General features: G+C 35.0%; 3 protein-coding genes across 3 annotated transcripts; 2 read left to right on the top strand and 1 right to left on the bottom strand.

The window, feature by feature from the left end:
* The first annotated feature begins 628 nt into the window (after window positions 1-628).
* On the top strand, window positions 629-6256 carry LOC129798582 (probable cytochrome P450 304a1). The gene is made up of 5 exons (XM_055841801.1): window positions 629-941; window positions 1008-1432; window positions 4953-5074; window positions 5139-5410; window positions 5469-6256. Exons 1-5 carry the CDS (start codon window positions 848-850, stop codon window positions 6092-6094), a joined length of 1539 nt encoding a protein of 512 aa, XP_055697776.1. The 5' UTR covers window positions 629-847; the 3' UTR covers window positions 6095-6256.
* A 7389-nt stretch (window positions 6257-13645) lies between these two features.
* Window positions 13646-15329, bottom strand: LOC129798586 (uncharacterized). The gene is made up of 3 exons (XM_055841806.1): window positions 14121-15329; window positions 13916-14062; window positions 13646-13852 (listed from the first exon to the last, which is right to left on the bottom strand). The coding sequence occupies exons 1-3, from the start codon at window positions 15165-15167 to the stop codon at window positions 13745-13747; spliced, it is 1302 nt and encodes a 433-aa protein (XP_055697781.1). The 5' UTR covers window positions 15168-15329; the 3' UTR covers window positions 13646-13744.
* A 3213-nt stretch (window positions 15330-18542) lies between these two features.
* LOC129798596 (signal peptidase complex catalytic subunit SEC11A) lies at window positions 18543-19617 on the top strand. The gene is made up of 4 exons (XM_055841816.1): window positions 18543-18731; window positions 18843-18979; window positions 19034-19156; window positions 19220-19617. Exons 1-4 carry the CDS (start codon window positions 18663-18665, stop codon window positions 19446-19448), a joined length of 558 nt encoding a protein of 185 aa, XP_055697791.1. The 5' UTR covers window positions 18543-18662; the 3' UTR covers window positions 19449-19617.
* The last annotated feature ends 1178 nt before the right edge of the window (window positions 19618-20795 follow it).

Below are 20795 nucleotides of genomic sequence, written 5' to 3'. Positions count from 1 at the left end.
CACTTTTTTGAGTAATCATGGATTTTAGCAACATCGCAAATAAAGCCATAAAACGTAAAGCAATTGTTTGAGCAAAAAATTATGATCATCTTCGTTTAATATTAGCAAAAATGTAAAAAAGATAATTTTGGTTTGACGGTTATTAGCAATTATAAAAAAATATTTCTCATTGTTTTACAGTTTAACTTTAATTAAGATTAACGGCGCTTAAAAACTTATGTTAATCGATAGAACCTTGTAAAATATCTAAGGTAAACGACAGACATCACGCACTAAAACCAAAACAAATATCTTTCCTCTTTCATTATGAAAAAAACTCATGATAATTATATAGTGATAAGAGATGGGAAGTAAGTTTTATGTGACATGCTAAACATGATGTTATTAGTAAACAAATTTCACTGTTCATGGATTTTCTCACGAGATTTGACCGAGATCTTTAATTTTTTTTGTGAACTTAATATTCCACGGTATGTTTAGTAAATTGTTTAATAAAAAGCTTGTTTCTTGCTTTGTATTTTTGCGTGCTGGTAAATTCTACATAGATGCAGATTAGCCAACAAACTATATAATCGGAAGCTTTTTTTTTTTGATAATTTTAGTTTTTATTTGACTTCCAGCTTGTTCAGTGCCAATTTATACATCAATATGTTTTTGTTCCTATCTGAGTTTGTATCTCAAGACAATTTGTACAATGTTTATAATCATTTCAAAAGCTGATATAAGACGTATCTTTTCAAGTTTATCCTGCAGTCACTCTTTGCTGTTCAATCAGTTCAGTTCGACATTTATGGAAGTGTTTTAGTGAGCAGAGTTTTCATTTAAAAGTGATTTTATTGTGAACAAAATGCTCTCAATAATTCTTTTAGGAATTATATTTGCAATAATTATATATGAATCGTACAAATATATGTTCTATAGGCCTCCAAATTTCCCACCAGGTATTTGGCTAACTTTTCATAAAAGTGTGTTTAGTGCTTTTTGTAATTAATAATTCCCCCGAAAAGGTCCACCGAGGATTCCAATATTTGGAAGTTATCTATTTCTACTCCTAATAAACCGAAGAGATCTTCATTTGGCTGCTCTAACTCTGAGCAAATGGTACAAATCGAAAGTGATTGGAATGTATTTGGCCACAGTTCCTACAGTAATCTGCCATGATGCAGATGGTGTTAAAGAAATCCTCAATCGACAGGAATTCGATGGTCGGGCGGATATTTATTTAGCTCGGATGCGTGATCCTAATCACAATCTTCGAGGAATTTTCTTTACCGAAGGGCCCTTTTGGAAAAATCAACGAAGATTTACTTTGAGACACCTTCGCGATTATGGATTTGGAAGACGATTTACAGAGCTAGAAATTGAAGTTAGGGATGAAATTTGTTCCTTTTTGGATATCCTTAGGAACGGTCCGAAATATCCTCATGAACACGTAAGTATTATTGAATTTTATTATTGAAATATGTGATAAAATCAATGATGACATGATCACTTATTTTCGATACTATCGACTGTCGATTCTGAAAAATTTAAACGATATAATCGAAGAAATCCGAAAAATTTATTTTACCCTTCATTATTGATCTGAAATCGGTGTTAATATTACGCTTTTTAGGTGTGTTATTAGGGGTTAAGTTACCCTTTTTCATGTTAATTTTACGCTTCAAATGGTGTAAAATTAACATTAAAAGATATTGATATATTTTTACACCTAAAAAGTGTTAAAATTACTCTTTTTTCTAACTAATATAGATGTTTATCAACAGTCTCATTATTTTAAGAATGTCGCAATGAATGGCCCAACAATCCGTAAAAATTCGGCATTCACTTAATCTAACAGATATACATTTTTCGATACTATCGACTCGATATTGTCGAAAAGTTATCATTCCACCCCAGATTTAATGTCTCAAATGAATATGAAAGTGAATTATTAAGCCGCTTAGTGCAACTTTACAAGTCTGTATACTGAGAAAAAGGAGGGTGTGATTAACTTTGTTTCCTCATAATTTTAACACTGTTAGGTGTAAAAATATATCAACATTTTTTAATGTTAATTTTACACCTTCTTAAGGGTAAAATTAACATAAAAAAGGGTAACTTTTACCCCTAATACACCTAAAAAGCGTAATATTAACACCGATTTCGGATCAATACTGCAGGGTTAAATTAACATTTCCGGAATGCTATTTTAACTTTTTCGGATTTCTCTCAGTCAGTGTACTAACTCGTTAAAAACGGTCTCAGGTTCTTTAAGAAAGGTCTTTTAAAACTTGAAAATTTAATTGACTTTTTAATAGAACTTAAAATATTTTAAGCGTTTGTTGAAGTTGAACTGTATTGAGAACGTTGTTAGTAACTTCGCGGGCTGCTGGTTCAATTGTACGCATGCCACCGTTTCGCAAGGCTCGTAGTGAGTCGAAAACGAGTTGAAGTGCTCATGGCAATTGGTTGAGATCAGTGGCAAAGACAATCAGAACCAGTACCCTCATAGCTCAGTCGGTAGAGCATTTGTATAGACAGCAAAATGCCCCCAGTTCAATCCTGGGTGGAGGCAGGAACCAAGCAAACAGAAGTCTGTTCAATCATTTCATCTTAGTAACTTCAGACCACCAAAAACTAAAGTAAACTAAGGATAGGCTAAAAGTTACTAAATAGTAAGGACAACTGGACAAAATCGAGGACTTTAATAACCTTTTTTCTGACTGTCTCATTAGAGCCATTAAGGACAGATTGTCTACTTTCGAATAAGAAAAGATACGGCTCAGGCAAACCTTTTCAATCAGGAAAATTCCGTGAAATTAAAATTCACATCCCTTTCTTTCTCCAAATGTTCTCAAATGCATGTCCCGCTCTTTCATATTCTTCTTCTTCTTTTTTTGAACATCACAATAAATTCAATTTAGTTCTATATTCATATGAATTTAGATTTCTTTAAATTTTGTTGTTCTTAGAAGGTATGCCGGGAAATGAAAAATTTTACTACTCGAACTCAAAAAGAGAACAGTATATACAATCAGAGGGCAAATTATTGAAATCGTACTCGCACCCGTCAGCTCTTTAGTGGCCGAGAGAATCCACTCGCACACCCCGCAGATTCTTGAGTACGTACAGCAAGTACTTCATATTATAAAGAAGTAATTAAAAAACGATTTGAATCTGCGGGGTGTGCGAGTGGATTTCTCTCGGCCTCTAAAGAGCTGACGGGTGGGTACGAGTACGATTTCAATAATTTGCCCTCAGGTCTTTTTTTTTTTAACTTGTTATCATTCTGGAGCTGAAACCGTAAAAGATATTGAAATTAGGCCTTTGGTGACCTCTCCTGAAAACATCCCCTAATCCCTAACAAGTTCTTTTACCGAAGCTATACACTCCGACCCCCTGCATTTATTTCAAAATTATGTATTGGAAGGGTTTGCTGGCCCTCTCCGTTGTATAACTAGGTCAGTAGGGAAATTATGTAATGTCGGGTTCAGACTGGAGGTTTAGCCCAGTTCTTGAGGGTCTCAGAAATGTAAATAACAAACAATTTTTCTGCTTTTGCAAAATCTAGTGGATAATTTGTCCTTAATATCCAATCCTGAATAACAATTTCCTCAAAAATCTTACCTGATAAAGAATTAGACGAACTAAGCCATATAGTTAAGCCTTAGGTCTGAAGCTCGTATAAGGACCCAAATAGACTCAGGCTGATCCTCCAGAATATTTGGCTTGTAAAAATTTGTAGTAAAGATTTATCCCAAACTGTCATACACTGAAGGCTTACGATCATCGATCAGAGATCCTTTGCATAGATTTCCTTTACCTAATTCTTTACTACCAAATTTTATACGCTAAATATTCTCGAGGATCAGCCTGAGTCTATTTGGGCCTTAACAGTATGACAATGATGACAATGTCATATGACAAATTTAAGAATTTTTATGTGGAAATTCGGAAAAATAATTGAAAATAAGATTCATAGCACTTGCTAAGAGCTTTGTAATATGACATTGTCATATCGTTACAGAATTCCCCTGGAGGTAAGCATTTCGTTCATAGACGTCTATAACCGGAAAATTCGCCATTTTGTATTTTTAAAGGTCAAATATCAACCTTAATAGCTCAATTTTTAACGAAATTGTTTAATTTTGGATTTTTTTGGAAAGATTTTAATATTGTATCAGTCTGAATATCATGTCTGTATCAGTCTCAATCGGTATATTATTTTTTCTTTAACCCTTTAACGACGAGACACTTTTTACGGACTGAAAATCAACAATAAAAATTAAACTGAGAAATATATTCAATGATAAATCTTACATCTAACCTTGGAAAGTCCAACAGAGTCTGATTTGGTGTATTTTGTGCTTCTATGAACGATAGGGACAAAAATAACCCAAAAAATTATGTAATTTTTCTGACAATACCAATGAATATTATTTTTCGCTTTAATGACAAATATTACGTATAAGTATTGTAGTTTTTATTGCCAAAAGGGTTCTGCTTAAAAAAAATTGGAAGTATAAAAAATAAATAAAATCAATTATGAATTTCAGAACTTAAAAATTCGCCATTTTTACCTTAAATATTTACTACATAGCAAATAGCTGGAGATTTGCAAAACATATTCTAGGTTCCTTCAACCTTCTACTTTACAATTATGTACAGACATAAGAAAAAAATAACTTGAGGTAGTCAGGAAAAATTATTTTCTTTATGGGACACCGGTGTTCCAATCGTCCTTAAAGAGTTAATTTTATGATTTTCGAATCTAGAAGACAAACGGTAAGGGATATCGAGTTCCGGTCTTCGAGGACCCTCCTTGAAATGACATTATTTTGATTTTTTTTCTTTTTCCTCACACACGCCAATCGTAACCTATACAATTGTCTTTTCATATAACGCCAATTCCACAATATGGCTCATAGTTTTCGTACAGAGTTTAATCAGGTTAAACCTACTTTTAACAGGAACTCATGAAGAACGGATACGTTTCAATTCCTGAAATCTTCTATGCATCGAGTGGAAATGCATTCTTAAAGATCCTCTCTGGAGACAAACTCCCTCGAAGTGAACAAGGCATACTTTTTGAGTAAATGGTTTAAGAATACGAGTGTTTTACTTGATTTTAATGAGGATCATTTTTAATTTACTAGAACTGGACGTCGTGGTCTACAATTCCAAGCCGGTGGTGACGATTATGGAAAGTTGTTGAGTGTTATACCTTGGATTCGTTACTTCTTCCCGGAAGAGTCTGACTACATCAATCTCCGGGATGGAAATAACGGAGTTTACAAGTTCATAAAGTCCATTATTGACAAACATATGGAATCTTTTGATGGAAGTCATGAGAGAAATTTCATTGATCTCTATATCCAGAAAATGAATGAACAGAAGAAGGAAGGGACCGAAAATCCATATTTTCACTGTGAGTTAATTATTTAAGTTTGAGGCGTTAAAACGTATCTGAACCAATATCTTTCTAGATGAACAATTAATCCTCATCTGTGTGGATTTCTTCTTCCCTGCCCTAACTGGAGTTCCTGTGACCCTTGCCCTATTTTTCCAACGTCTCCTCCTGCAACCAGAAATCCTAACAAAGATGCAGGCAGAGATTGACGAAGTTGTAGGCAGAGGAAGACTCCCAGAACTCGACGACAGAATTAATCTACCCTACGTAGAAGCCACAGTTCGCGAAATTATGCGCTTTGAGACCTTAGTTCCGTCCTCAATTCCCCACAAAGCCCTCGTGGACTGCAAATTCATGGGGTATGACATACCAGAAGGAGCATTTGTTGTTCCCGGACTCTATGCCCTGCACACTGATACAAAAGTCTGGGGAGATCCCAAAGTCTTCCGGCCTGAACGATTCATCGGGGAAGACGGAAAACTCTCCCTAAAGCTAGACAAATCCCTACCCTTCGGAGCTGGAAAACGACTCTGTGCAGGAGAAACCTTTGCCCGCAATACTCTCTTCCTCATGATTTCAGCCTTGGCCCAAAACTTCAATATCCGACAACCTCCTAGCGACAGACTCCCTGACCTCTCAAAAAATTATACCGGAATAATACAATTGACCCCAAATTACTGGTTAAAGTTTGAAGCTAGGTAGAAGCACCACGGTTTATGACTTATATTTTTAAAATACTTATCGAAATTGGAACATGTTGTGTTCCGGATCGATAGTATTTGTCTTTTCTTTCTTCTTTTTATAAACAAACCAATTATCTTATTTGTAGCAATTAAATAAATAAATGGAGATAATAAAAAAAACGTTTTTTTTACAAATTGTATTATCAGTCCAGCTGTTTTTCTTCTTTATTTTTGATTTTTTTTTAACTATTCATGTCAACCGACAGAATTTGCAATTTTATGAGCTTGCAAAAATCGGACTTGTGGAAATTTCATCCAAGAAAGAGATTAAAGCTTGTTTGAAATTTCTTTGACAAACAGTTCATTAAAAAATTACAAATTTACGCAGTTCCAATCCCAATAAAATTTAGCGATAAAAAATGATTTTTTTTCGTCTCAAGTTTGTCTTGTTACATTAAAATTTATAACCTTTTATATGGTTTTTTTATCGTTTTAAATGCGCAAAAGTAGCGTGAGATGTCTAACCGACAATTGCAGCTTGTAAAAAAATGCATACACGTAATTTAGTTTTTTGTAAATATCCTTTTATATCTCTATTCGGTGTTTCAACAATTATATTTACGTCTGTTATATAGAAAAGACGTAGATTAATGACCTGTAGCTTTTTAAATTTTTTTAAAGTTCATTAGCTCAGCGATAGAAGCAATAAAATCACGTAAAGTAGTTTGAGGTAAGTGTAGGGGAAACATTAATTTCACAGGGATCAAGAAACACAATGATTAAAAATAAATTGAATAAAGGAACCTAGGGCAAAATATGTCTAAATGGGTTTTTCATTTTACACGAACTTTGCTTATCAGCGGCATTGATAAGGCCCTTGTACAATGGTTTTTTAGGTGTTTCAGAGGCTTGAGGCGCACAGCAGCTAATACGGATTTCAGATTAAAATCTGCCCTTAATATCTAATCTTAAATTAAAATTATCCCAAAATTCTTCCTTTATAAAATAGAGAAATGCTGAAATGCCTTATGCATAAACCTGAAAAGGTCTTCAGGCTTATGGTTTATCATTAAGACTTGACTACTTTAATTTCTGAATAAACATTTTTTTTGGGAAAATAATGAGTTAAGATTGTTTAATGTTAAAAGCATTTAATCTAGCAGATTTTCAAAAAATCGATGCAATTTCTTAGGATTCGGAAATACAAGGGTTTTGTGAACTGGGCTAAACGTTAGGTCTTGGACCTTATTAGGCCTAAACATACCAGTAGCCATGACTTATTTTCTTTTTAACTCCAAATTTGTCAGGCATGCTGATAAAATATATGAATCTGCTTCTTTAAGTCCCTTAATTAAAAGACCTTCTGTTTGTCCTGAACTGATAAGTAATTATCTTAGTAGTAATTATCTTAGTGAACTGATAAGTAATTTTTGTCCGAAAACCAATTTTATTACTCTCAAAACTATTTTGTACAATCTCTTGAGAGATTTATGAATCAGTTCAAATCGGTTGTGGACCGGTAATGAATCAGTTATGAACCGGAAAGCATTTTTTCTCCGAAAATCAATTTTATTACAGTAGACCGGTAGACTCTCACTCAATTGGCTCTTTTTCAATTGGGCGAAAAATTTTGTTGACAATTTTCACGTTTAATTATGAAGCTAATTCGCTCAAATTCGCTGTAGTTCTTCCTATTTTATCGTGTTTTTTTATAATTGAACGCTTTTTGTGGAATTTACAAAGACTTTGACGCCCAAATCTATCGATAAACCGGATGACATTTTGCCCCAAATGCCCAATTAAGAGAGAGTCTACTGTACTTTTAAAACCATTTCGGGCAATCTTTTGATTGATTTTTGAATCGGTTGAGAATCTGTAAACGGTAAATGAGGTGAAAGTTTTTTTTTTTTAGGTATAGCATCTAAATCTCGAATCTGAGCATTTCCCAAAGCCTCAGACACTTTGCTACCCGGTATCTCTATATTTCTCTATAATGCACTTCTTTATTAGACTTAACCCTTTAAGGACGAGTAGGACACCGGTGTCCCAAAAACAAAAGTGTTTTTCTGACTATAGAAAGTAATTTTGTCCTTTAAATATTCCGAAAAATTAGTTTTTATTTTTGAGACACCGGTGTCCCATTCGTCCTTACAGGGTTAAGACACTCCCTCCCGGGGGATTCAAGTGTATTAGGTGAGATTCTTAACAATCTCACCTACTATAATCCTAACAAAATTTCATGTCGTCCGATCGACCTCAAATTTGGCCAAAATGTGTTTCGCCACTTCCTGATTCCGAATAAATATGTGGCTAAGTTACGTTCCCGGCCGGCCGGCTGCTCTTTGGAGCTTAATAGCTCCTAAACTAAAAAAGATATCGACTTGCGGTTTTCGGCAAAGGTTATATATCGGGTGAAAATTGCAACTTGGTGCATAGACCCCCCACCCCCCACCCCTCCTTCCGCCATTTTGAAGACCCCCCTTTTTTTTGTTTTCTCAATAGCTCCGCCCCTATGGCATCGAGCGGGCTCAAATTTTAGTATGTTATAGCTGGGCCTTAGAGCTTTCCATCAATACCAAACTTAAGGTCCCCCGACCCCCCTGACCCGAGCTATAAGGGTCCAAAAAAAAATTCTTAAAATGGCCATATCTCCGGTTCTAATTGTCAGAATTTAAAAAATGGGGGCTTTTTGGAAAGCTCTCGTGAAATGCCACTTCCCCTTCTAACATCGCAAGTTCATAAAACCACCGCTAGGGGCGCTTTTTTTAAAAAGAAAATTTTTAAATCTTAAAAGTTAAATAACTCAAAAATTCCATTGTGCATCGGTCTGAAAATTTAGTATGTTGTAGCCGTTGATTATACCTATCAAACAAAAAAAAACCTTAAGTCGATCTAAAACCCCTGACCCGAGCTATAAGGGGTCAAAGTTCGAACATTGACCGGCCTCTATCTCCGGTTCTAATTAACATAGCGACCTAAATTTTACCTTTTTGGTTTCGTCTCGATGAGCACTTTCAGATGGAAGTTCAAAAAGTCACCATAGGTGGCGTTGTGATAGCGTCAAAATTCATCGAAATTCAAAGTCACTTTTCTCAAAAACGGCATTGTGCAAGTTAATGAAATTTTAGTATGTTGTAGTCCAGTCTAGGATGTTTCCAAAATGGTGCGTATGCGCGCTGTGGTTTCAATAGAACCGGAGATATGAGGGGTCAAAGTTCACGAAATTCAAAAAATCATATCTCCGGTTCTATGTGACCGATTTTGATGAATGAGGGCTTAAACGAAAGATCTCACCAAATGCTACAACTTTCTAGAATATTTGAACTTCGTGGGACCAACACCAGGGGCGCCACAGTCGAAAAACCAATTTCAATATCACATAACCTCAATTATCTCGACTGTCGCTGAACCGATTTTGATGATTTCTTCAACATAATTGTAGAGCACATTTGTCTCTACATTTCGTCCATACATCATTTTCCGCTCAGACTACGCTATCACTCCGATTTTGCCGTTTAAGTGTGAAAAAATTGATTTTTCCAATAATAACGCTTTGAAATCCCTCAGATGCCAATTTGACTGCCTCTACTCCACCGAGACACTTAAAATAGGGTTTTAAATGGAAAGTCCCGCAAAATACAACAATTCTTTGATATAGTTGAAGTTCAACAAATGACTACTTGGAGAACTCTGGATGAAAAAACGAGTTAAGAAACAAAAAACCTCGCTTATCTTGGCTTCTGAGTAATCGATGAGATCATGTTCTACGGCAAAATTATAGAGAACATTCTGGTCTACATTTCACCCATATATCACTTTTCTGTCAGTTCATCCAAATCCTTGATATTTTGGTTTAAATACAAAATTTGTATAATTTCACGAATTTGATTCAAGATAACTGAATGGCGTCTCCCAACTTCAGCTCCAAATCGAATTTGCATGCACTCCGAGTTAGCTCACGTTAAGAATCTCACCTACATAAGCCGGTTAGGATTATCTGTCCCTTTATATTTTGTATATATTGGGGTTTTTCGTTAGTTTTTTGAATTTTTTACTTTCAAATTCAATATTCTAACAATTTTTCACTTTTGTTCGCAATAGTAAGAGGATTGTATCTTATATTTATTGAGTTTTTTTTTAATACACTTAAACTTAATTAAATTTATGACGCTAGGCACTCAAAAACTTTTTGACTCCAATATACGATCCTCTGGCCGAGAAGAGGTACATACACATAGCATTGCTTCTAAATTGTCCAGGGACGAGCTTTTTGGAGAAATTTTGACTTAAAATCTAATGTTTTGGAAATATTTGGTTTTTTGAGTTCAGATAATTGCATTCTGAGTCATCTTGTCAATCACAAAGTATAAGTTTTTTTTCCAAAAATGATCTCCGTAAATCAAGCCCCAACGGCTGAATTTTTATAATTTTTAAATGAAAATTTCAGAAAAATATACTTTAAGTATTATACTTTTATGTGCTTAAGAGCTTGAATGAGTTATTTTTTTTATTATATTGAAAAAATGTTAAGAGAATACGTTGTTCTTTTGTCTGCGTAACTCACGTAACCTGAAACTGAAAAAATCTGCTAGTTGTTTTTTTTTTTAATATTTTTTAGCAGAGTCCCAAAATAATTAACCAGTTTGGTTGAACTTACCGTGGTATCACACTAGAGAATTTCACATTAAAATTTTAATGTGATTCACATTAATTGTTGCTGATATGTGTCCTAATGTGCAATTTTCGTCAAGAGCTTTTAGAAATAGATTCATTTAGTGATAAAAAAGTGGACTCGAGTCACAAAAATTGGTTTAAATGGATTAAAATAGCATAAATACGATTGATAATTAATGAGCAAATTAATAAGAATAATAAGAAAAATATCTAATCCCAAATCTCTCTCTGATTTTAGGCCAATTAGCCTCCTCTCTTCTCTCTCAAAAGCATTCGAAATCCTCCTTCATGAGCAAATCTCTCAATATTTGACTGACAATGGTATGCTTTGTGAGTTCCAGTCGGGCTTCCGAAAGGGTCACAGCACTACTTCTGCCCTTCTCAGGGTAGCTCATGACATTTCTTCAGCTATCGATCAAGGTCATTTTGTGATTCTAGTTCTGCTAGATTTCACAAAGGCCTTCGACAGTCTTCCTCACGATTTGCTCTGTTATAAATTGTGCTCAATTTTCAAATTCTCATCTTCAGCTGTTGCCCTTATTCGATCTTACTTTTCAGGAAGATCACAAGTTGTCAAATTTGGTGAAGATATTTCACCTCCTGCTTCCCTAAGCAAGGGCATCGGTCAGGGTTCAATTCTTGGCCCTCTCATGTTTTCTCTCTTCATCAATGATTTACCCTCTGTCCTGCTAAATTGCTTTTTTCACCTTTACGCAGATGATCTTCAAATTTATGTTGAGGGTGATCCCTTCAACCCTTCAAATGCCTTTTCTCTAATGAACGCAAATCTTTCCAATATTGAAAATTGGGCTTCATTAAATGGATTAGTATTGAATCCGAAAAAGTCCCAGGCTATTGTTATTTCTAAGAAAGCTCTCTCATTTAATTTTCAACCTCTATACCTACACGGTGAAATTATCCCTTTTGTTGATCAAGTCAAAAACCTTGGTATTATTTTCAACTCTACACTCTCATGGTCTGATCATGCCACATCTATTTGCCGTAAGGTCAACTATTCTCTTTACACTCTTAGACGCTTCCGGGACATTACGCCCTATGACACTCGCTTGATCCTCGCTCGAGCGCTTCTTCTTCCTTTTTTTATCTACGGGGCAGAGCTCTTTTTTGCAGCGGATAGTGACACAATTCGCCGCTTGACAGTGTCCTTTAATGATTGTGTCAGGTATATATGCGGCTTAAGTCGCCGAGATCACATCACTCCTCACAGAAATGTGTTCATTGGTTGTGATCTGCCATCTCTTTTGAGAATGAGAGCTGTTTTATATCTCTTTCACCTGCTGATATTTGGATGTCCTAAGTACCTGTCGACTCTTTTGGTTAGGGGGGGTTCGGCCAGGGTTCGGAGTCTTATAGTGCCTAAAGTTAACAGTGATTGCCTTTATCGGACGATTTTTGTGAAAGGCATCACTATTTTTAATTCTCTTCCGTGTGGTAGTCGGAATTCCGCGGATGCTATCCGTGAATTCTTTCTGGCTGAACCTTAGAAGCTTCTATGCTTCTTATTTATCTACTCATTTTTTTTTCCTTTTGTTTCCTTTTATTATTAAGATTCTTTTTTTTTCCTTTATTCTGAATTATATTTTGCATTACTTTCTATATGTTCTTTAATCACAATTGTAAGAGGGGTGACCCTATTTTTGTGATTTAAATATATGCATTATTATTATTATTATTATTAAAATCACTAAGAATACTTGAAAAAATTGAGCAAATTTATGAGCAAAATTTGCTCATTAAATTTTCATCAGGTACTGCTTTATTACAGTCATTCGGGTAGTTTCTGCGCCACAATTTTCTCACCAGTTTATTCGTGATTAAATTGTGATAAAAAAAAATAGTTCCAATACCTATTAATTTATCGCAAACGAGATGGAGAACGGACAAAAGACATTGAAAGAGATCGTTGAACAGGATAAGTAAGAAAAAAAGCTAAACAAAAATGTGTTTGATCTACATTTTATATTCCTTTATAAACTTTTAGGATTTCGTGGACAAATGAGATGGTGGCGGAATTGATTGAGGCTGTACATCAAGAATCCGTCATTTGGGACTACAAATATCGAGAATACAAAAATAGAGGCAGCCGATCTGATGGTTTTCAGGCCGTTTGTGACAAATTGAGTCACCAATAGCTGGAACTCACACCTCAGTCGGGATTTGGGTGATATTGGCTCCCTCATTTTCGTAATGTTCTTTTGAAAATAAAGCCCTACGATTTGAAGCAGCTCTTTAAATTCCTCTGAAGTCATCCGGAGAAAATTATTATGTTCAAAAAATCGGCCCAGAGAATTTCAACGACACCATTTCTCGCTTGGCTGGTCCTTTTGCACGACATAAAAGTAGCGTACAGGAGGAAAACTTCCTCTTCTTCGCTAAAATCGGTCATTTTCGCTCAAACGACTGAAATTCTTCAAAAACAAAAACACTCATCTGCCAACTCGTGTACCATCGTGACATTGAGCAATTCTAGCAATGTGTCCTGACTAAATCAGCGATTTCGAGTGGTTCTAGCAGTTTTAATGAGCAACTTTTCACTTTAACTTTAATGTGAAATTTTCTAGTGTGATAACTCCGTTCAGTATAAACTTAAATTATTGTTCAGTAAAATATTTCAGAACATACAAAGTTCATTCACTCCCCGCCAGTGGCAGCACAGTCACAATCACTAATGGAAAAATGGTAATATCTTTCTCAAGGGTTAAAAAACTTTAGAAAGGTTCCTTTAAAGAGTTAACGGCCTCACAGTTTTTGAGAACTCTAGAAGTTCGTTCCCTTGCCGCTAGCAGCAGTAAAATCGCTTAGGCATTTATTTGCAATTTTTTGCATGAAGCATATGCGTCATAGAGGGTACGGAAACAAATAAAACAACAAGAAATCTTGCAAAAAATTGATACTCTATCCATTTAATATTAAATTCTTTCCGGCTTTTAGGATTAAATACTGAGAGGAACTCTTACCTTGTTTATGGTGACCTTTAAGCAGCTGCATGTGACAGGAATCTCCCCAAAGCGATAAAGCAGTTGTTGCCATTTGGTTTCTCTTGACTTTGACGATGCACTGTTTGCAGGAAGCTCAATATTTCCTGAAATAATTGTTCAAAACATTAAATATCAATATTATCAGTGATCTTTTGATCTCGACAAACCTCTTGTACACTGCTATCGACATTTCGATAATTGTTGCAAATTTCTGCGCTAATTGGAACAATTCTCTTGATGAATTCTGCAAGGGCTTCATCCAGAAGTTGTCGTTGAATTGTTGATATTGTCAAAAGATAGGCCAAATGGACAAACTGCAAAGGAAATCATTGAGAAAAAGGGATTCGAAAGGGATTATTTGCAATTAATTACTCGAATGGTTCTTATCGCTTCTTCTCGGCTGCTGACAATTGTGAGGAATTGACCAACAAACATATCCAGTAGACTCTTTGTCCAGCGATAACACTTAATGTTATCAAATGTAATACTCTTCAATTTCAGGTCATTGAGAAGCTTGTGATTATTCTCTGAGTTCCAACTGACCTCAAAACTTTCTCTATCAGAGACTGTAAATGACACGAATTGGAGCAAGATTTCTTGGAGGAATCTCCTTGTTCCGGGATTGCTCTCCGTTTTGAGTTTGTAAATGAGAGTCTGAAGGCAATCATCGATTTTGTTCCACTCGAGATCATTCGACAGCCTTTTGTCTAACTTCACAGCTAACCAGATGCACTTCCAAATTTCTTGGGTGCATTCCTGATCCAGGATCTTCTCTACATTTTCTCTCATTTGAGTGTAAATGACTTCATGGGTATTTGTCTCTCTCAGCAAATCCTCATCCATGCACTCAAGCAAAAGACTGAGCAATTTCAGGCCTTGGAGCTTGAAAGCTGGATCGACATTCTCCAGAAATTGCGTTCCAATAGACAGAATGAACATCCCTTGATCCAAGTCCAAGGAATCTCTTTGATTGCTGTACAAAATCCTGCAGAACTGAAGAAATCCATGAATTGCTCCAAAATTTCTCTTCCATTCCTCCCCAATCAACTTGGATTTGTACAATAACATCATTTCCCTCTTCAACTTTTCATCATCATTTAACATTTTCTTGATCTTTCCCTGAAAACCCTCAAGATTCCTCCTCAGAGCCTCAACTTCCGTCCGGAAGAAATCGCAATCACCAGTTTGTTCGCAGACAAATTCCACAAAGAGTTTCCGGAATTTCTGAGTTTCAGGCACAGCCTCAAACAGCTCAATTTCCCTAGAGCTTATTACATCAAAGAGATTCGGCAGGAGATATTCCAGGTGCTTCCTGTATTCAGTGAAATGAGCCGCTTCGATAGGACGCTCAGTAATGTCGAAAACCGACTGCGGAAGCAAGCACGATTCCAGCATCTTTTCACTCTCTTCCACAAACATTTTCACAAGATTTGCTTCTTTAAATGGCACGTAAGAAAATGTAGTAATAATAAATGCACTATTTGCACAAGAAAACCTCCTTTTTGCAAAAGAAATATTCACTTGAAAAACTCAAACAAGAAAAAACGCACGTGCATTTTTGTTTACAACCAACCGACAACTGAGTTCGAAAGAGAGAAAAGAGAGAAAATTCGAAATTGATAAATGACGTGTCCTCTCCTCTCCCATTTCGAAATCTCTCAGCGCTCTCTCAAATTCGTTTCAATTGTAATCTTTACCAATCACAGCTATTGCATTCAACACACGATACACTTTCTAGATAAGTTTTGTTTTACTGAATAAAGCGATTGAGTAATATACGGTATCGGCCAAAACTTTCTTAATAAAGCTATGTTTGGTATATTACTTGGAAAAAATTATAGAAAAAATTGCCTTTTTAAATATTTCTTTTTGCAAATCAGTTTTCAACCATTTGAAGTCGACAATTTGTTATAAGGAAAGAGTACCCCGGATCGGAATGTTAAGAGACATATTCGATATTCAGACGCCCTAAAATACTACTTAGTAATTTTGTGTATGCTAATCGGTATATTAGTGATCCATTTAACTATTTCTGTGCATTTGAATTTTAAATTTTTACAATAAATAATAAAAAATAGATATAATTGCAACTATGTACCCTGTACCTCGGATCGTCACGAATTTAATCAGGTTTTTCACAGAAAATTGGTTTTATAAATGAAATCTGGGCTAATGCATTGCATTCTTGTGAGAGTTAATTGTAAAAAAGTAGCTAATAATTTTTAAAAATTCATTTGAATTCGTGCAACTATGTGGCAATAACCTGACGATCCGAGGAACACTGCCGATCGCTGGTGCTCTTCCCTTAGTGCCCCTGTAATTTTTTTTTCGAAAGTCTCAACCGTCTTAACGTTACCCGAACATCGTATGATCACCAAATTTTCACCAGTTATAGATCTCGGTCTTAAGAACAGCATATCTCTCGGAGTAATATAAAGCTAAGTCGATTTAGCATATTATGGAATGGTGCCGTCGATATATTTAAAAAATATTTAATTAATTTTATTTCATATAAAAAATTGTCTTACTAAAGTTTATAATTTTCTTAATCTAGTTATATTTTGAACTTATGTCATTTGACAGGCAAATTATGGATTTACACATTTCTGAAGTCTTCAATGGTCAATATGTGCATATAAAAGTGATGATAAATAAAAAATAATCTGTCTTTTTGATAATTTACAATTTGTGTTATAAATGGCAAAGAAAACGCTACTGGAAGGCCTATTATGATTCGACTCCGAAAGCTGATTGTGATTACCGTATTGTATTATAGATTGTAAGACGAATCGGTTCCGCCTCTAAACCAATCTCTGCATGTTGTTTCTGATGGAGCATGGTAGTCGTAAGTCTCTACAATATTTCTATGTGCTTCAGCCGCAGATTTCTTTTGGCAAAAGCAGAATGACACTTTTTGGAGCAAATGAGACGTGCTCCATATTTCACTGAAAATATGAGTCCCAAAATACTATTTGGTAGTTTTCCGTGTACCCAGTTGATAGTTGAGCGCAATTTCCCACGAAAACAAGTGTGCCAATCCGAGGAACAAGTGGAACAGAACGTACTTGTTAGTAAAAATAATTTGTTTTCGAGATTTCTTGCCGATAAAATTAAAAAAGTGTATTTATAAAGAAAATAGAATCACTTAGTATTATTTTTTTAATTGACAGATACACATTTGTAAAATTGTGTAAATTTTTTAATTGACACATGACATAATTCATTTAGCTAAAGATCATTGCTAATTTTCAAAATACATTATCTTTTGGTGTTTCGATATGCGAAACGATCTTTCGTTCCGTAGAACACTGACGATAGCTAGCACATTTCCCTTATAATAACTTATATATTTGTGTGCTGAATTCGAAATTTCCTATTTCAGCTTTCAGCGCTGTCCGACTTTTTATAAATTATCCTAAGTAAAATAAAAAAAATACAACGGGTCTCGGCTGGGACTCCCGGGATTATGCAAATATATCTATGCATTTTTGCCTATCACTAGGAGCTCATTTGTGAATTTTTTTATATACTCTTAAATGTATGCAATGTTTCGAGGCGGTAAGTTTGAAATGCGAAACTTATGAACCGTTGACACTATAGATAGACCAATACATTGGCGCTAACAACAATTTGCATAGTTTACGGCGTTTCCGTAACTTATTCAAAAGAAGTCTCCTGAAAGCATGCAAAATTTCTCTATGCATAAAGCCGTTTTTGCGTGCTTTTTCTCGATCCCGAAAATATGCATAATCTCGGGAACTCGTATAGGTTGAAAACTATTTTTTCGAGGTTTTTTTCCTCTTCTTTATATTTTGAAATAGAGTTGAAAGTCATTTCCACAAAATTATTAATTAATCATCCAGAAATTCAGACAAATTTATGAAAATTGTCTATGTTGTAGAGAAGATCTATATAAATCTCTTTTAGTATCTTCTGTCATTTTTTTTTTTTAATTTAAACACCAAAGTATTCGAAAAATTTTTATAAGGAAATAAATTTGTACGATTTGTACAAACTTTGGAAATGAAAAACAAGCGAAAATCTGCTATTTTGTAGGAAATAATATATACAGAATTCGAGACTTTTTGATAATTTTTTAGTCGGATCAAAAATAAGATGAGATTACATAAAATCTCAACCAACAATTTAAAAAAAATAATATTCTCAGATTTTTTCGAAGACAATTCGTCAGTTAAATCAGCATTTGTCGTAACTTCCTTTTTACAACTTTTCAGGAGACGAAATTTTCAGTTCAATATTATTTTTCTTAAAAATAAGCCTCGAATGCGATACTTTTGAGTCAAAATAATAAAAGTGCCACTAATAAATTGTAAATTAACTCGAGAAAATCTTTAAAAAAATATTTAAAAGCTGAAATATTGAGATATATGTTAAAAGAAACACAATAAGATCTTATCGCAACTTCCATCGTTTATAAAGCCATAACTTCCAATGTATGGAGATTCTGGAAGTTACGACAATTTTCTAAAATGCATTGTATCAATCTGAATTATTCTAGTAATAATAAGCGCCTTTATTTGACTAAATTAATCAATTAAACTCTTATTCCTGTCCCTAAAAACTTTTATTTAATAAATTTTATTGAATAAATCATTTTTATTGAGCTTATAAAAATTTCTTTTTCTCAAGTGCGTTTAATAAACAAAATTACGCTGATTCTAAGCATGTATATATCCCAAAATCGCAAAAATGAAGATACGACAAATGCTGATTTAACTGTCGATTTTTCATTTGTATCTCGCATGGTCAACATAAGAATCACACTATTCACAAGTAATCTCGGCTTTCCCCGGAGACGCATCCAAGCCCGGTGTAACTTTTGTGGTGACGTTGATGAAGTGAGGGCAGTTTTTCAGATTTTTCCTGCACATCACCAAGAGAAAATCAACCGAAATGGGCATCGCAGAGGCCCTGAGTATCGATGGGCTGCTCAATGATGTCCAGCGAATGGATAAACGGCAGGTAAGTCCCTTTTTCAGCCCCTTTTGCTACATCGATAAAAACATAACCTTCCTTTTTCGCTCAAATTTTAAAAATTTCACTAATCTTTTTACATTTTTGGGATTCTTACAGTTCCTCTATCAACTGCTGAGCTTTGGGATGATCGTCTCGTCGGCTTTAATGATCTGGAAGGGACTGATGGTGGTCACTGGTAGCGAGTCTCCAATTGTGGTGGTTCTCAGTGGAAGTATGGAACCTGCTTTTCACAGGTACGTGGCCGGGAAATCTGTTAGAAATTGTGGTAATTCATGAGATTATTTCAGGGGGGATCTGCTAGTGCTGACAAACTACCGTGAGGAACCCGTGCGAGTTGGTGAGATTGTGGTTTTCAAGGTGGAAGGACGAGACATTCCAATAGTTCATCGCGTGATCAAATTGCACGAGAAGTAAGTGAAAATTTGTTAAATATTTTTGGGAAATGGGATTTATTGGTGGGAAATTCATTGCAGGACCAATGGAACAGTGAAGTTTTTGACGAAAGGTGATAACAACTCGGTGGACGATCGAGGACTCTATGCACCCGGACAGCTGTGGCTCACAAAGAAGGACATTGTGGGACGGGCAAGGGGTTTTCTGCCCTTTGTGGGCATGATAACAATCTACATGAACGAATATCCCAATCTCAAGTATGCCATCCTTGGCATTCTAGCCCTCTACGTCCTCCTTCACAGGGAATGAAGTGCCCCTCCAAAAGGCTCTCCACTTGAAGAGTTTGCAGCAGTTTTTTGCAAGCACAAATTTTCACAAGCTCTTACACACAACATCAGCAGATGAATCTACCATCAATGTATTCCCAAATTCAAATTTCAATGAATAATAAAGAGAAGAAAAAACAGGATACAAAAAATTGGGTTTTCTTTGAGATATTTTGTTGCAAATCGCAGTTTGCTGAAATAAATACGAGGCTGGTGATTCTGTTTCTTGTTCCCAAATACTTTGAGTTCATCAATGGATTTATTTCATCTCTGGGATGCAATGTGAAGGTAAAGAATTGTCCAGGAATCTTTAAAAATGCAAGTTTTTAAAGATTCCATTGAAGAGATTTTTAAAGATTGTGCATGATGCATATGCTTTTTGGTCTAAAGCTGTCTATAAACTAGGAACCATATGGATGATGTCCCTTCAATAATACTATTGATAAAAAAAACTTCAATTATTGAAGAGAATTTTTGAAGAAAATGCCTACACACAGGAAATACGTTTTAATATCGACACTTTGTGTCATTTCTCAAGTCTTCTTGCGGCTTGAGATTCTTTTTCGAGAAAATTTATCATTTTGCTCCTGAAAAACTTTGGAAAGTATTTGTTGAAGTTCAGTGAATTTTAGTGGAAAATTTGCCAAAAATGCGAGAGAGGAGTGTTTTTCTACAGATGTTGTGCCAGGTGGAATCCAATTAACTCTTTCGCGTCATTAGGGTCATATATGATCCGGGGAAAAAACAATTATTTTTGACTATTTACTTTACATTAATTGAAATCTATCGGTTTGTGCACGACATCATAATATAAGGATGTAAGATTCTTGGCTAATTTTCTCAAGACTCCAGATATTCAAGAAAAGAAAATATTTGAGATCAAAAATCACGAATTTCGTACTTTTAGAAATGACTTCTTTTTCAAAATTTTTTCTATTCATTTATTTTTTTCAGAAAAAAATTCTTTAGAAACACAAAATAGAATATCCAAAGATTGTATATTGCATATTTTGATATAATAAACTACTCTCAATTTTCCAGAAAAGCGTGTAGAATTTTCCGGGTCATATATGACCCTATTGTCCCCAAGAGTAACAGTGTTTTCGTCCCAAACCTATAGCGAAATGTAGTTGGGACATTGTTTTTCTTGTGAAATGCAGGTGGGACATCTTGCTCCTGGACATTTCATCTTATATCTGATGAATTATAACATATTTTGCAATATTTTAATATGCGGATAAGTTTATTTTTGCCAAATACCACTCAAAATATTGTGACAGTGGCTGTTCAAGGGATTACCAGGAAGATTATTGAACACCAGGAGTACAGT

This window comes from Phlebotomus papatasi, chromosome 1, assembly GCF_024763615.1.
Source record: "Phlebotomus papatasi isolate M1 chromosome 1, Ppap_2.1, whole genome shotgun sequence".
Taxonomy (NCBI): Eukaryota; Metazoa; Arthropoda; class Insecta; order Diptera; family Psychodidae; genus Phlebotomus; species Phlebotomus papatasi.
The sequence above is the reverse complement of the archived record's forward strand: the minus strand, read 5'-3'. Positions and strand labels throughout refer to the sequence as shown.

Excerpts from the sequence above, each read along its gene's own strand:
- LOC129798582 (XM_055841801.1), top strand. The coding sequence starts at position 848 with ATGCTCTCAATAATTCTTTTAGGAATTATATTTGCAATAATTATATAT. Across the intron at positions 1,433-4,952 it reads CGAAATATCCTCATGAACAC|GAACTCATGAAGAACGGATA; the intron begins GTAAGTATTATT and ends TACTTTTAACAG. Across the intron at positions 5,411-5,468 it reads CGAAAATCCATATTTTCACT|ATGAACAATTAATCCTCATC; the intron begins GTGAGTTAATTA and ends ATATCTTTCTAG.
- LOC129798586 (XM_055841806.1), bottom strand. The coding sequence starts at position 15,167 with ATGTTTGTGGAAGAGAGTGAAAAGATGCTGGAATCGTGCTTGCTTCCG. Across the intron at positions 14,063-14,120 it reads AAGCGATAAGAACCATTCGA|TTTGTCCATTTGGCCTATCT; the intron begins GTAATTAATTGC and ends TTTCCTTTGCAG. Across the intron at positions 13,853-13,915 it reads TCGATAGCAGTGTACAAGAG|GAAATATTGAGCTTCCTGCA; the intron begins GTTTGTCGAGAT and ends CAATTATTTCAG.
- LOC129798596 (XM_055841816.1), top strand. The coding sequence starts at position 18,663 with ATGGGCATCGCAGAGGCCCTGAGTATCGATGGGCTGCTCAATGATGTC. Across the intron at positions 18,732-18,842 it reads AGCGAATGGATAAACGGCAG|TTCCTCTATCAACTGCTGAG; the intron begins GTAAGTCCCTTT and ends GGATTCTTACAG. Across the intron at positions 19,157-19,219 it reads GTGATCAAATTGCACGAGAA|GACCAATGGAACAGTGAAGT; the intron begins GTAAGTGAAAAT and ends AATTCATTGCAG.